At 41.5% G+C, this 14,391-nt stretch overlaps 1 protein-coding gene and 1 non-coding gene across 5 annotated transcripts in view; both read right to left on the bottom strand.

Moving 5' to 3' along the window:
- Positions 1-2,517: 2,517 nt before the first annotated feature.
- TRNAE-UUC (transfer RNA glutamic acid (anticodon UUC)) lies at positions 2,518-2,593 on the bottom strand. The gene has a single exon. It is a non-coding gene; the product is annotated as a tRNA-Glu (tRNA).
- A 1,453-nt stretch (positions 2,594-4,046) lies between these two features.
- The window catches only part of HDAC8 (histone deacetylase 8), a 290,590-nt gene continuing 280,245 nt past the window's right edge, over positions 4,047-14,391 (bottom strand). For 2 of the 4 annotated variants that reach the window (XM_066249901.1, XM_066249900.1), the window contains one exon: positions 4,047-4,618. In XM_066249901.1, coding sequence (XP_066105998.1) covers positions 4,402-4,618 — 217 coding nt within the window. In that variant the 3' untranslated portion in view covers positions 4,047-4,401. The remainder of the gene's footprint in view (positions 4,619-14,391) is intronic. The other 2 variants (XM_066249904.1, XM_066249902.1) reach the window with 2 other exon arrangements.

The following is a 14,391-nucleotide window of genomic DNA, read 5'->3' on the forward strand; positions in this document are numbered from 1 at the left end:
GGCGCAATAAGAAAGTGGTTTACTCCAAAGTCACAGTGTAAAAATATTTTAGTGGCACTAGGTATGGGGCAGTGGAAAATGTAAGGGAACTTGCAGTGCCAGCTGGGTTTGCTTCCTGGCTCTTTCACTTAAAACCTGGTAAGTTACTTCATAGTTTGTAACCTCAGTTTGTTCATCTATGAAGTGGGGATGATAATACCCACTCAGCAGGATGGATAGTGACATGGTAAAAATGTAAGTGATTTGTAAAATGAGGCATATTCCAATGTTTGTTTTGCATTATTATTATGATTGTTGTGGTTGGTCCTTGCTGGCACAAAGGTAACGGTTTTCTGAAGGGAAGACAGGCTCACACTGGGCACAAAGTTCCCGCCCTCTAACCACCTTATCTTTAAAGACTCTCTCTGGCCCAGTGAATTGGAAATTAGAAGCCATCCAGCCTGACTGCTCTTTCTTGCCAGCTCAGAAATACCTGGGTAGTTAGAACAGCCCCGGGGCCTGAGCACAAACTTTTCTTCCTCAGTGGGTGTCTTGAATTCACTTTGATCTGTAACTTTACCTGCAGATCAAAAATTTTAAATTTAATCCGACCAGGTGGTGGCGCAGTGTCGGACTGGGATGTGGAGGACCCAGGTTTGAGACCCAGAGGTCGCCAGCTTGAGCGCAGACTCATCTGGTTTGAGCAAGGCTCACCAGCTTGAGCAAGGGGTCACTCAGTCTGTTGTAGCCCCCCACCCCCGGTCGGGGCACATCTGAGAACTCAATCAATGAACAACTAAGGAGCCGCAACGAAGAATTGATGTTTCTCATCTCTCTCCCTTCCTGTCTGTCCCTTTCTCTGAATCTCTCTGTCTCTGCAAAAAGTAAATAAATAAATAAATAAATAAATAAATAAATAAATTTATATATTGATTTTAGAGAAAGAAGAAGGGAGAGAGGGGAAAGAGACAGAGACATTGATCTGTTCCTGTATGTGCCCTGTCTGGGGATCAAACCTGCAACCTTTGTGCATCTGAATGATGCTCCAACTAATGCAGCATCAGCCAGGGCCTTGCAGATAATTTTTTAAGCTTATTGATTTATTTTTACTATTATAAAACTAGACCATGCTTACTAGAGAAATTTTGGAAAATATTGAAAAGTAGAAAGAAAAAAAAAATAAAACCATCCTTATACCATCTTCCTTCACAGAAGCTCAACTCAGTCAATACTCTGGTGTATTTCCTTCCAGTCTCTTTTTTTCCTTCTAGGTACTTATAACTCTCAGCAGAGTGGTTCTGTTTCTTACACCTGTAGTGAGGTATAATTGATATACCAAGAGCTATATATATGTTTTTTGAGAGGGGGGGAAGGAATAGAGATGAAAAGCATCAACTCGTAGCTGCCATCACTTTAATTGCTCATTGATTGCTTTTCATACATGCCTTGATGGGGTGTGTGTGTGGGGGCGGGCTCTAGCTGACTCAGTGACCCCTTGCTCAAGTTGGTGACCTTGGGCTCAAGCTAGCGATCTTGGGCTTCAAGCCAGAGACCTTTGGGCTCAAGCTAGTGACCATGGGTTCATGTCTATGATCCTATGCTCAAGCCAGTGACCACACACTCAAGCTGGTGAGCCTGTGCTCAAGCCGGCAACCTCGGGGTTTCAAACCTGGGACCTCAGTGTCCCAGGTCAATGAAAAGCTGCACATATTTCAAGTGTACAAACTTGATGAGTTTAGACTTGAGCAGGGCAACTCTTAATCTGCCTTCCTTGCTTCATGTATGCCATGCCCACCTTTGAGTATTTCTTTTTAAATAAAAAAATTTAAACTTTTTTCTAGTTCTATCTATGAGATTCTTTAAGCCTACTTTTTTACAACAAGAATCTAATGAAAAAAAAAAGAATCTAATGAAAAGCAGTCTGCTTTGTTCTTAACAGAAAACACCACCTCATTGGCCTAAGCAACAGGAGCCCGTTCCTTGAAAGGAAAATGGATCACTAGTTACTCACCACTTTACCAGGTGGTTGCCCCTCAGGACTGAGGTCTTTATAGGAATTTGGGTGATGACTATGGGTGTGGGTCCCTTACAAAGCATTAGGAAAGGGAGCCTTTGAGATGACAGACCTTGGTGGATGGTTTCTTGCAGGCTGGGTATTCAGGGTTCCCATTTCCTTTCCTTGGCCTCCCCCCACCCTCAACTACCCCATTCAGTGCCTACCTCCTCTTCTATTTTTTGGTGGGTTTTTTTTTTTTGTATTTTCTGAAGTTGGAAACGGGGAGGCAGTCAGACAGACCCCGGCATACTCCCGACCGGGATCCACCCAGCATGCCCACCAGGGGGCGATGCTCTGCCCATCTGGGGGGTTGCTCTGTTGCAACCAGAGCCATTCTAGTGCCTGAGGCAGAGGCCACAGAGCCATCCTCAGTGCCTGGGCCAACTTTGCTCCAATGGAGCCTTTGCTGCGGGAGGGGAAGAGAGAGACAGAGAGGAAGGAGAGGGGGAGGGGTGGAGAAGCAGATGGGTGCTTCTCCTGTGTGCCCTGGCCAGGAATCGAACCCAGGACTCCTGCATGAAAGGCCGATGCTCTACCACTGAGCCATCTGGCCAGGGCCTCCTCTTCTATTTTTTAATACTCCTTCTTTTTGGTATAAGTCAAACTGCCCTGAAGCTGAGAATATATAATTAGAATAGTGGCATTTGAAGTGACTGGTATTCCCAGATGACCAGGCACCCCAATGCTGTTTATTTATTATTTTTAAATGTATAGAAATATTTTTATTTATTTTTATTTATTTTTTCTTTTGGGAGAGACAGAGAGAGTCAGAGAGAGGGACAGATAGGGACAGACAGGAAGGGAGATGAGAAACATCAATTCTTCACTGTGGCTCCTTAGTTGTTCATTGATTGATTTCTCACATGTGCTCCGACTAGGGGGCTACAGCAGACCAAGTGACCCCCTACGTAAGCCAGCAATCTTGGGCTCAAGCTGGTGAGCCCTGCTCAAACCCGATGAGCCTGCGCTCAAGCTGGCGACCTCAGGGTCTCGAACTCGGGCCCTCCACATCCCAGTCCGATGCTCCATCCACTGAGCCACCACCTGGTCAGGCTCCAATGCTGTTTAATAAAAGCTTGGCTATTCCCATCACGGGACATGTTCAAGGCTTTTTCCACTGCCTTCAGTGGAAAGCCCTCCCCTGCTCAGTGGCCTAAAGAAATACAACTTACCCTACAAGGCTCGGTTCAAATATCATCCCTTTTGAACCTCTCCCGGATGCTACCTTGGTAGGGCGACTTGCTCTGTCCTCAGTGCTCCCACCGCTCTGAGTTCAGGTTGGTGACAGAGCATGAAACATATTGGGATCTAATTCTTTCCTTCCTCCTTTGTCTTGTCTGGGAGTTCCTAGATGGGCAGGATGGGGCTGTGTCCTTTTCTCTTATCCCAGACCGAGTAGCTGAAGGAGCTTCATAAATATTTGGGGAGCCAAGTTACAAAGTTATGATGTTTGGCTTCCTCATTTTTCTCTCATTACCCCATTCCCATTTTGCTATCCTGCCTTCTTCCCAAGGTTACAGTAACATGAATGCATCACAACTGTAACACATTTTCATCAAGTGTGCTGACTGTCTACACTTGACAGAGACCTTTGGGCTTAAGCCAGTGACCCCGCACTCAAGCTAGTGAACCCAGCTTTCTAATCATCAAAGTGCCCCTCTTTGATGTGACATGCCACATGCCCTTCCCATCCCTGAGTTGCTCCTCAGGCAGGGATCGATCCTCCCTGGGTGCCAACAAGACCCTCCCCATGGTTACAGCACCTGTATTCCTGCAATCCATAGATGTGCCTTAGCACAGACAGAACTTAGTCTTCTGTTCCCAGGACTTAGTGGGGACACATTAGTTTCTCAGTGAGGTCCAGCACTCAGAGTTAGCTTCCTAGGCTGGACCAGAGCAGAACATGGAACCAGCATGGTTATTCTTGACACTTTTGGAAGAGGGAATGTTTAGAGTTGTGTGCTGTCAGCTGTACTTTAAATGAGGACAACAGGACAAAGAGGTAGGTTTTCAAAGATTTTATTAAAAACAAAATTGATCAATAATCCTAAAAATAACAGCAGTGGACTTCTTCCCACCTCCCAATCTATTACCATTCCCCTTCACAAAGGGTACACTTGGATGGTCCCAAGGCCCAAACCCTGCCTTTCAGCTCCCCCTGACCCCACAAACTGTTGACTAAACCTACATGCTTTCCTCTAATTTCTGATCTGTTTCCTTTAAGAAAATAAAAATACCCCCTCCCCAACTTGCTTAAAAATAATTTTCAAAGATTATAAACGGTATGTGTGAGTGTGTGTATATATGTGTATTTTAAAAAATAAGCACTTTAAATTTTGGAAATCTCCCTTTTCCCCTAGGCCTACTTAAGCCTCTGGGATGCCTGCCTGCCTCACCCCAGGAGGCCAGCTGCCACTCGGTGCCCCTTGGAAATTTTCAGGAAGCAATTTTTTCCAAATTTTCCCTGCAGTCACAAATTCCACACACTGTTCACATAAACACGCTGTCTTCATTATAGGCACTGCTCTTCGGCTCTGGAAACCTGATCTCTTTTTGTCAACTAGACCACATGCTTCAGATTCCCTGCAAACAGGAGAGAAAACAAAATTCAAACTCAGGTAACATATGTGAATTACACCTCAATAAAGCTGTTAAAGAAAAAGCACTTGCATGCTGGAACTTGTTCTTTTGCTGTTTTGGGGAACCAAGAGACCCTAGCATATGAACCAGCAAGCCCTGGCTAGCCTGCTGGTTGGTAAGAGACATATGGCCCAGTTACCCAAGCAAGCACCAGTCACCTATCAGACATGTGACTGAGGCTTTTGACAGCCAACTGACTGCGGTGCTGGTTGAACCCAGCCCAAATCAGCAGAAGAACTGCCCAGCTGAGCCCAGCTCAATTACCAATCTACAGAGTCATGAGCTAAATGATTGTTTTAAGACACACACACATACAGAAACATATGCACACACATACACAAATTCATGCAACACTATTCAGAGTTTACACTTCAGTAACTGCATCAAATCTTCCTCCACTCCCAATTTTTCTTCCCCTTTAGCAGGTTACACCCTCCTAGTATTTTCTCTTATGAATATCTATGAAATATAAATTGGGGGCTTTTCCTTTCCTTTGGGCCTAAGAATCTTTGAGGGACAAGTGACCACTTGAAATCTTATAGGAGTAGGCTCTAGGAATGGAAAGTTTTCTCACTTGGTTTTTCTGCAGTGTTCTACTTGCTTCACTTCCCCAATAAGAAACACTGGGCTCCAACCCCTACTAACCATTTCTCCTCTGAAATAGGAAGAATGTTCCTTGAGGGCAGGGACCTGGGCTGTCTTATTTTTGGTTGATCTCCAAAGTCTAGTACAGTGCCTCAAACAAAGTATGTGCTCAATAAATGACTATAAATGAATGAATGAAAGAAAGGAAGAAAGAAAGAAAAAAAACCAAATTAGCACTCACTACCTATCTGGTTCTAATTTTAATTTTAAATTAACATGCAGAACAATTGACTTTTTTGTATGTTCAGTTTTATGATTTCTAACACATGCATAGATTTATGACACAGAACAGTTCCATCAACCTCCAAAATTCCCTGTTCTATCCTTTTGTAGTTTATCCTACCCCATCCTTACCACCTGGCAACCATTTACCTATTCTCTATCTCTATAAGTACTGTCTTTTTTTGTGACAGAGACAGAAAGAGAGAGAGAGACAGAGAGAGGAACAGATAGGGACAGACAGACAGGAAGGGAGAGAGATGAGAAGCATCAGTTCTTCATTGTGGCACCTTAGTTGTTCATTGACTGCTTTCTGATATGTGCCTTGACTTGGGGGGGGGGTGCTCCAGCAGAGTGAGTGACCCCTTGCTCAAGCCAGTGACCTTAGGCTCAAGCTAGTGACCTTGGGTTTTAAGCCAGCGACCTTTGGGCTCAAGCCAGCGACCATAGAGTCATGTGTATGATCCCATGCTCAAGCCAGTGATCCCGTGCTCAAGCTGGTGAGCCCGTGTTCAAGCTGGATGAACCTGTGCTCAAGGTGGATGAGCCTGCACTCAAGCCGGCGACTTTGGAATTTTGAACCTGAATCCTTTGTGTCCCAGTCCAATGCTCTATCTACTGCACCACCACCTTGTCAGGCTATAAGTGCTGTCTTTTGGAGAATGTCATATAAATGGAATCAACAGTGTGTAACATTTTGAAACTGCTTGCAGGATAATGCCTTTGAATTTCATGCAAAATTTTTGGTAGGTCAATAATTCATTCCTTTTTATTTGGGTCCTTCACTTTGTAATTTTTTAATTACTATAGATTTACAGGAAGTTACAAAAAAAAGAAGTACCAAGAGGTACATTCCATCAAGTTTCTCCAAGTGGCAAAATCTTACATAATTATTATTTAATATCAAAACTAGGAAATTGAGTCCTGGCTATGTAGCTCAGTTGGTTACAGCATCATCCTGACATGCCAAGGTTGTGGGTTCCCTGGTCAGGGCACATAAAAGAATCAACCAATGACAGCATGAATAAGTGGGACAACAAATTGATGTCCTTCTCTGTCTCTTCCTCTCTCTGTAAAAATCAACAAAAAAATGGACCTAGGAAATTGACATAGGCATTAGTAACAGACCTTATTCACATTTCACCAGTTCTGCATGTACTCATTTGTGTATGTGTGTGTGCATGTGCGTGTGTGTGTGTGTGTGGGCATGCAAATGTATATAATTCTCTGCAATTTTATCACAAGTCTATATGTAATCCTCGCACAAGGAAATTCAAAACTGTTCTATCACCACAAAGATCTCTCTCATGCTACCTTGTTACAGTAGTCCTCCACCTCCCACCCTGCCAAACCCTGAAAATCATTAAATTGGTCTCCAGTTTTATAATTTTGAGAATGTTATATAAATGGAATCATACAGTATACAACTTTTTTATTTTTTATTTTTATTAATTTATTCATTTTAGAGAGGAGAGAGAGAGAGAGAGAGAGAGAGGCGGGAGGAGCAGGAAGCATCAACTCCCATATATGCCTTGACCAGACAAGTGCAGGTTTCGAACCGGCGACCTCAGCATTCCAGGTCGACGCTTTATCCACTGCGCCACCACAGGTCAGGCTATACAACTTTTTTAGATTGGCTTTTTCACTCAGTATACTGCCCTTAAGATGCACCCAAGTTGTGTGCATTAACTTTGTACCTTTTTATTGCACAGTAGCAATGCCATGGTATGGATGTAGAACAGTTTAATTATTCAGCCATTGAAGGACATCTGGGTGCTTCCAGTTTTTGGTTCTCACATATGAAGCTGCTATGAACATTCATGTATAAGTTTTTGTGTGAACATGGTTTTTATTTCTCTGGGATAAATGCCGAAGAGTGCAGTTGCTGGGATGTATAAAAGTTGCATATTTAGTTTTATAAGAAACTGTCAGACTGTTTTCCAGAGTGGTTGTAGCATTTTGTATACCCATCCACAATATCGGACTGATCTACTTTCTCACCATTCTTGTCAGTATTTGGTGGTGTCACTAGTGTTTATTTTGGCCATCCTGATAGCTGTGTAGGGATCTCTCACTGTGGTCTCAATCTGCATTTTTTAATGGCAAACGATGTTGAACATCTTTTTATGTGCTTATTTGCTGTCTGGACATCCTCTTTATGTCTTTTGCTAATTGGATTTTTACTGTTGAGTTTGGAGAGTTCTTTATATATTCTAGATACAAATTTGTTGTTTGATATATAATCTGTAAATATTTTATATCAGTGTGTAACTTGTATCTTTATTCTCTTAATTCTTGCAAAGCAAAAGTTAATTTTGGGGGGTCATGCTTTTGGTGTGTCAAACCTCTAAGCTCCCAAGCTGTAGATAATCTTTGATTATTCATCTCTTATTTCAAGCCTCCTCCACATTTTATGAGTTGCCAAGCTTAACCTCAAGATGTCTTTCAAATCTGCCCTCTCCTTTCTGTTCCACTGTGTCCACTTTAGTTCTCTCTCTCATTATTCAGTTCACTGCAACAGCTTCTTAACTGGTGCTCTTAACTGGAGCTGTTACCCACCCAATTTGATAGCTATGACCACATGCCTCCCCTGCCTCCAAGAAAACACACAAAACTTCAGCAGCTCCCAACTACCTATGAATGAAGTACAACACAACTTAACCTTGCCTTATCCATACTTTCCTGTCTCTGCATTGGTCTTTGCTTGTGTTGTTGCCTCTGCTGAAGAAAACCTACAGGGGATCCTTATGCTGACACTAGGGTCTTACCATCTGTGGGTATAGCTAGAATGAGTAGATGCAAGGATAAACATAATTCAATGTCCAAGTATTCTAACAACACATGTTTACAAAAAGGAAAGGTGGGTGCTCTATTCTTTGCTGCTCTGTCTCACTCTCCAGTTACATTTGGAGGCAATTAAGAAAAACAACAGAAAAGATTTCCACCAAAAGTTGATGCTGAGCAATATTGAGTTTGGGTAACAATAAAAATGCAAGCTTAAATAATGCCCATTGTTTTCCCCTCACTTCTAGTTTTTCCAGCAGTGGGTGGTAGCCTGAGAAAATTCTAAAGGCCAGCATTTCTGGGGTCTGGGGAGATACAGTGTATAAATCAGAAGGGTAAAGTCAAATGCTTATAGACACCAATAATGTACCATATGTGAGTACAGCAGACTGGGGGCAAGATATATGGAGCCTTCTTTTTTTAAATTATATATATATATATATATATATTTAATTTATTGATTTTAGAGATAGAGGAAAGGAGAGAGACAGAGAGAAAGAGAGAAAGAAATACTAATCTGTTCTTGTATGTGCCCTGACCGGGGATCGAACTGGCAACCTCTGTGCATTGAGATGATGCTTTAACCAACTGACCTATCTGACCAGGGCTATATGGAGACTTCTTGATCCTTCTTTTTTCTTTTTCCTACTTTGAATCATGATATGAGTATAGGAAATAGTTCTTCTTTTTCTTAACTGTATTACAAAAGAAAACAAAACCAAAATGGTATAAGTGACATGATAAATGAAAACTCACACTTGGCCTAGAATAAGAGATACAAAAGGGAGTGGTGGGGTTTGTGGCTAACAGTAAGATACATATTCACATGGAGGGCAGCTGCTACTCAGCTCTAGCCATTCACAACTGTGCAAGAATGTGGGCCAATAACTTTCTATTTTTCAAAAGATGTGATAAATTTACATTTTAATACAGAATTTCCACAGCGTTAAATGTGGACAACTGATTTGAATTTTTTTTTCTTTTGTATTTTTCTGAAGTTGGAAACGGGGAGACAGTCAGACTTCCGCATGCGCCCGACTGGGATCCACCCGGCACGCCCACCAGGGGGCAATGCTCTGCCCATCGGGGCATCGCTCTGTTGCGACCAGAGCCACTCTAGAGCCTGGGGCAGAGGCCACAGGGCCATCCCCAGTGCCCGGGCCATGTTTTGCTCCAATGGAGCCTCGGCTGCGGCTGCGGGAGGGGAAGAGAGACACAGAGAGGAAGGAGAGGGGGAGGGGTGGAGAAGCAGATGGGCGCCTCTCCTGTGTGCCCTGGCCTGGAATCGAACCCGGGACTTCCGCACGCCAGGTCGATGCTCTACCACTGAGCCAACCGGCCAGGGCCCTGATTTGAAATTTTGAAGAATGTTGCTGCTGAGCTTTTTTTATATATATATTTTGGATATTAACCCCTTATTGGAGCTGTTGTTTGCAAATATCATCTCTCATTTAGTTGGCTGCCTATTTGTTTTGTTGTCAGTTTCTTTTGCTGTGCAGAAGCTTTTTAGTTTGATATAGTCCCATTCATTTATTTTTGCCTTTACTTCTGCCTTTGGGGTCAAATTCATAAATTGTTCTCTATGGCCAAGGTCCATGAGCTTAGTACCTATGTTTTCTCCTATGTAATTTATTGTTTCAGATCTTATATGTAGGTCTTTGATCCATTTTGAATTAATCTTTGTGCAGGGGGACAAACTATAGTCAAGTTTCATTCTTTTGCATGTGGCTTTCCAATTTTTCCAGCACCATTTATTGAAGAGGCTTTCTTTTCTCCATTGTGTGTTTTTGGCTCCATGAAGTGATTACCAGGGGGAAGAGTATGTGGGGGAAAGGGATATAGAGGAGGGGGATGTGTGGGAAGGGATGGGGGGAAAGATGTAAAAGAGGGACAAATATGAGGTATTGGAAAATGATTTAACTTTGGGTGGTGGGTATACAACATAATCAACAGTTCAAATGCTATAGAAATGTTTATCTGCAATTTATGTACTTTTATTGATCAATGTCACCCTGTTAAATATAATTTTCTAACTAAAATAATAAAAAAAGAACGTTGTGTGGGACATAAGTATGTGAAGCCAAACAAAACAATTTTTGAGACAAGATATGGCTCATGGGCTCCCAGTTTGTGATCTCTGGGACGGTTTTGACTTACATCTATGGAACCTTATTCCATTCTCAAACATCTTGGTTTGGACAATAAATTATATTGTCATTCTACCTCTGATGTATAAGAAATAATATTGAATTGGGACTCAGGAGGTCTGGGTTTTACTGATTCATCAACTGACTGACTCACTTGTTCATCTTTTTATTCAATAAACACTTATGGAGTGTTTATTCTTTGCCAAGTAAGATGTTAGTGAGCACTCTCTTTAATCTTTTTTAATTAATAGACTTTATTTTTAGAGCAGTTTTAGGTTTACAGAAAAACTGGGAAGAAGGTACAGAGAGCTCTTGTATCCCCCCTGCTTCCCTCTTCCCCTGGTAGGTAGTTTCCCTTATTATTAACATCTTGCATTAGTGTGGTGCATTTGTTACAGTTGATGAATGAATAATGGTACTTTATTAGTAAGCAAAGTCCATAGCTTCCATTAGGGTTCATTCTTGGTGTTCTACAATTTTCTGAGTTTTGAAAAGCGTATAATGACATGTATCTACTATTGTAGTATCATACAGAATAGTTATACTGCCCTTAAAAAAGCTGTGCTCCGTCTATTCATCTTTTCTTTTCCTTTCTTCCCCCAAAGTCCTGGCAATCACGAATCTTTTTACTGTCTCTATAATTTTGCATTTTCCAGAATATCTTATGGTTGAAATCATACAGCATGTAGTCTTTTCACACTAGCTTCATTCACATAGCAATACTCATTTAAGTTCCCTCCACATTTTTTTTTTTTTTTTTTGTAGCTTGATAGCTCATTTCTTTTAGCTCGGAAAAATATTCCATTGTCTGGATGTACCAGTTTGTTTATCCATTCACCTAATGAAGGACAACTTGGTTGTTACCAAGTTTTGGCAATATGAATAAAGCTGTTATAAACATTCATGTGCAAGTTTCTGTGTGGACATAAGTTTTCCACTTATTTGAGTAAATAGCAAGGAGCACAATTGCTGGATCATATGTTAAAACTATGTTTAGCTTTGTAAGAAACTGCCAAAGTGTCTTCCAAAGTGACTGCATCCTTTTACATTCCCACCAGCAATGAATGAGAGCTCTTGTTGCTTCACATCCTTGCCAGCATCTGGTACTGTTAGTGCTTGGTTTTTAGCTATTATAATAGGTGTGTAGTGCTATTCCATCATTCAATTCCTTAGTGACATGATAGAAAGCATATTATCATACACTTACTTGCCATTTGTATATATTGTTTGGTCAGGTTTCTGTTAAAGTTTTTGATCCATTTCTTTAAATTAAATTGTGTGTGTGTGTGTGTGTTTTAAGTGAGAGGAGGGGAGATAGTGAGACAGACTCCCTCATACACCCTGACTGAGATACACCCAGCAACCTCTATCTGGGGCCAATGATCAAATCAATCGAGTGAGCCACTTGCTGCAAGAGGGGAAGAGAGAGAGAAGGGAGAGAGGGAGGGGAAGAGAAGCAGATGGTCACTTCTCAGCTGTGCCCTGACTGGGAATCAAACCCAGGACATCCAGACGCCGGGCTGATGCTTTATCGACTGAGAAAACTGGTCAGGGTGTTAGGGTGTTTGTTTTCTTGTTGACTTTTAAGAGTTCTTTGTATATTTTTTAAAGCATTTTAATTCTATTTTTAAATTTATTTTGTGACAGAGACAGAGACAGGGACAGGCAGGAAGGGAGAGAGATGAGAAGCATCAATTCTTCGTTGTGGCACCCCAGTTGTTCATTGATTGCTTTCTCATATGTGCTTTGACTGGGGGGGGGGGAGTACAGCAAACTGACTGGCCCCTTGCTCAAGCCAGCGACTTTCAGCTCAAGCTGGTGAGCCTCGCTCAAACCAGATGAGCCCACTCTCAAGCTGGCGAACTTGTGGTCTCAAACCTGGGTCTTCCACATCTCAATCCGACACTCTATCCACTGTACCACTGCCCAGTCAGGCCTTTGTATATTTTGGATACTAGTTCTTTGTTGGATATGGGTTTTGTAACTATTTCTCTCTGTGGCTTGTCTTTTTATTCCTGTAATATTTAGGTTTTTAAAAATTTTTTTTAGTTTTTTTTTAATGCAGAGCAGCATTGTTTCAATATAACTTTCTTTGATGATAGAAGTGTTTTATATCAGTGCTGCGCAATACAGGCAGTCCCTGGGTCATGAATGAAATAGATTCTGTAGTTTGTTCCTAAGTTGAATTTGAATTTGCATGTAAGTTGGAACAAGTACATTTACCTATTAAATACAACTTAGAAGATGTTTGTCTTAGTATGGTATTTATTTTTACCTTTCTGTGCATATAAATACTTAAACATTTCAAACTTAAACAACCTATCTTGTTCGTAACCTGGGGACTGCCTATATGGTAGCCACCAGTTACATGTTGCTACTGAGCACTTGAAATGTCTAACCGAGAAACTGAACTTTAAATTTTATTTAATTCTAATTGACTTGAATAGCCACGTGTGGCTAGTGTTGACTATATTGGACAGCACAGATACAGAACAGTTCCCTCACATGCTTTTTTTCTTTATGACATTGATTGGGGTTATTTTCATTTATTCCTTTATTTACAACCTCTCTTTCAATCCATTGGAAAGTCCTGTGAATTCTGCCTCCACAATATATTACAATCCACCCACTTCCCTCTATCCTTCACCGCTATAACATTACTTCAAACCACTATCACCTCTTACATCACCATCCTATAGCAGCCAGAGTAGTTTGTTAAACCTTAGGCCAGAACACATCAGTCCTATGCTCAAAACCCTCTATAGCTTTCAACCACATCTACAATAAAGTCTGAATTACTTAGCTATCAAGCCCTACAGGGTCTGTCTCCTGTCTCCTACCACAATCGTTTTTACTCACTCTGTTCTAGCCATATGGGGCATCTCTGTGTTGCTGGAACACATGAGCCATTTTTCCTTCTTAGGGCTTCTTCCTACTTTGTACTTGCAACCTTCCACCTGGAATGTTCTATCCCTGGATAGTCTCATTTCTTACTCTTCTCATTATTCAGATCTCAAGTCAAAAGTCACCCCTGACAGGTCTTATGACCACCAAATCTAAGTGGCCACCGCCACTAACTCATTTTCTGTCCCATCGTCCTATTTTAGTTTCTTCAATGCACTTAGCATACTGAAAACATCTTGTGTATTTATTTGCTTGTGGTCTGTCTCTTGTCACAACCTCTAGGAGAGCACGGACCTTGTCTGTCTTGTTCAGCACTCTACTGTTAGCACCCTCAACAGTATCTGATACATGAATAGGGGTAAATAAATATTCATAGAAGAAATAAACATCTGTAGAGTTATGGGGCAGCTGATAAAGCACTTTCCCATTCAGTCCACAAAGGCTTGTAGCTTTGTCATTGCTCTTAAGGCCCTTATACATGTGGTTGAAGTGAGCCAACATATGTTAACAAAAGGAGAATCCATACAACTGGGCTAAGTGGCAATTGAGTTCTGAACACAGTCAGTGTTATAAGCAGTTTGGAGGAATGCTGGAGGTGAGCCCAGAACACTTGGAGGCTGAATAGCATCACAAAGGAACAAAGAAATGAATTTAGGACTGCTGAAAAGTATTTTCAAAGCTTCCACCATGTGAATACCCCTCTCAGAAATATTGTCATATCTACTTAACATCTGTATTAATAGCAACAATATTTTGATTTATATCACCTCACTTTAAAAATTTTAATACCTATTTTGGGTCATCTACCCTAAGTAGTAGTGGTGGTGGTAGTAATCAGACTTGATATGTTTAACTATATTTTTAAAAACACATTAAAATAAAATGACTACTCAACCTGACCTGTGGTGGCACAGTGGGTAAAGTGTTGACCTGCAACACTGAGGTTCGAAACCCCAGGTTTGCCTGGTCAAGGCACATACAGGAAGCAAGTACTACAAGTTGATGCTTCTCGCTCAT

The sequence above is a fragment of the Saccopteryx bilineata genome, chromosome X (genome assembly GCF_036850765.1).
Source record: "Saccopteryx bilineata isolate mSacBil1 chromosome X, mSacBil1_pri_phased_curated, whole genome shotgun sequence".
NCBI classification, from domain to species: domain Eukaryota; kingdom Metazoa; phylum Chordata; class Mammalia; order Chiroptera; family Emballonuridae; genus Saccopteryx; species Saccopteryx bilineata.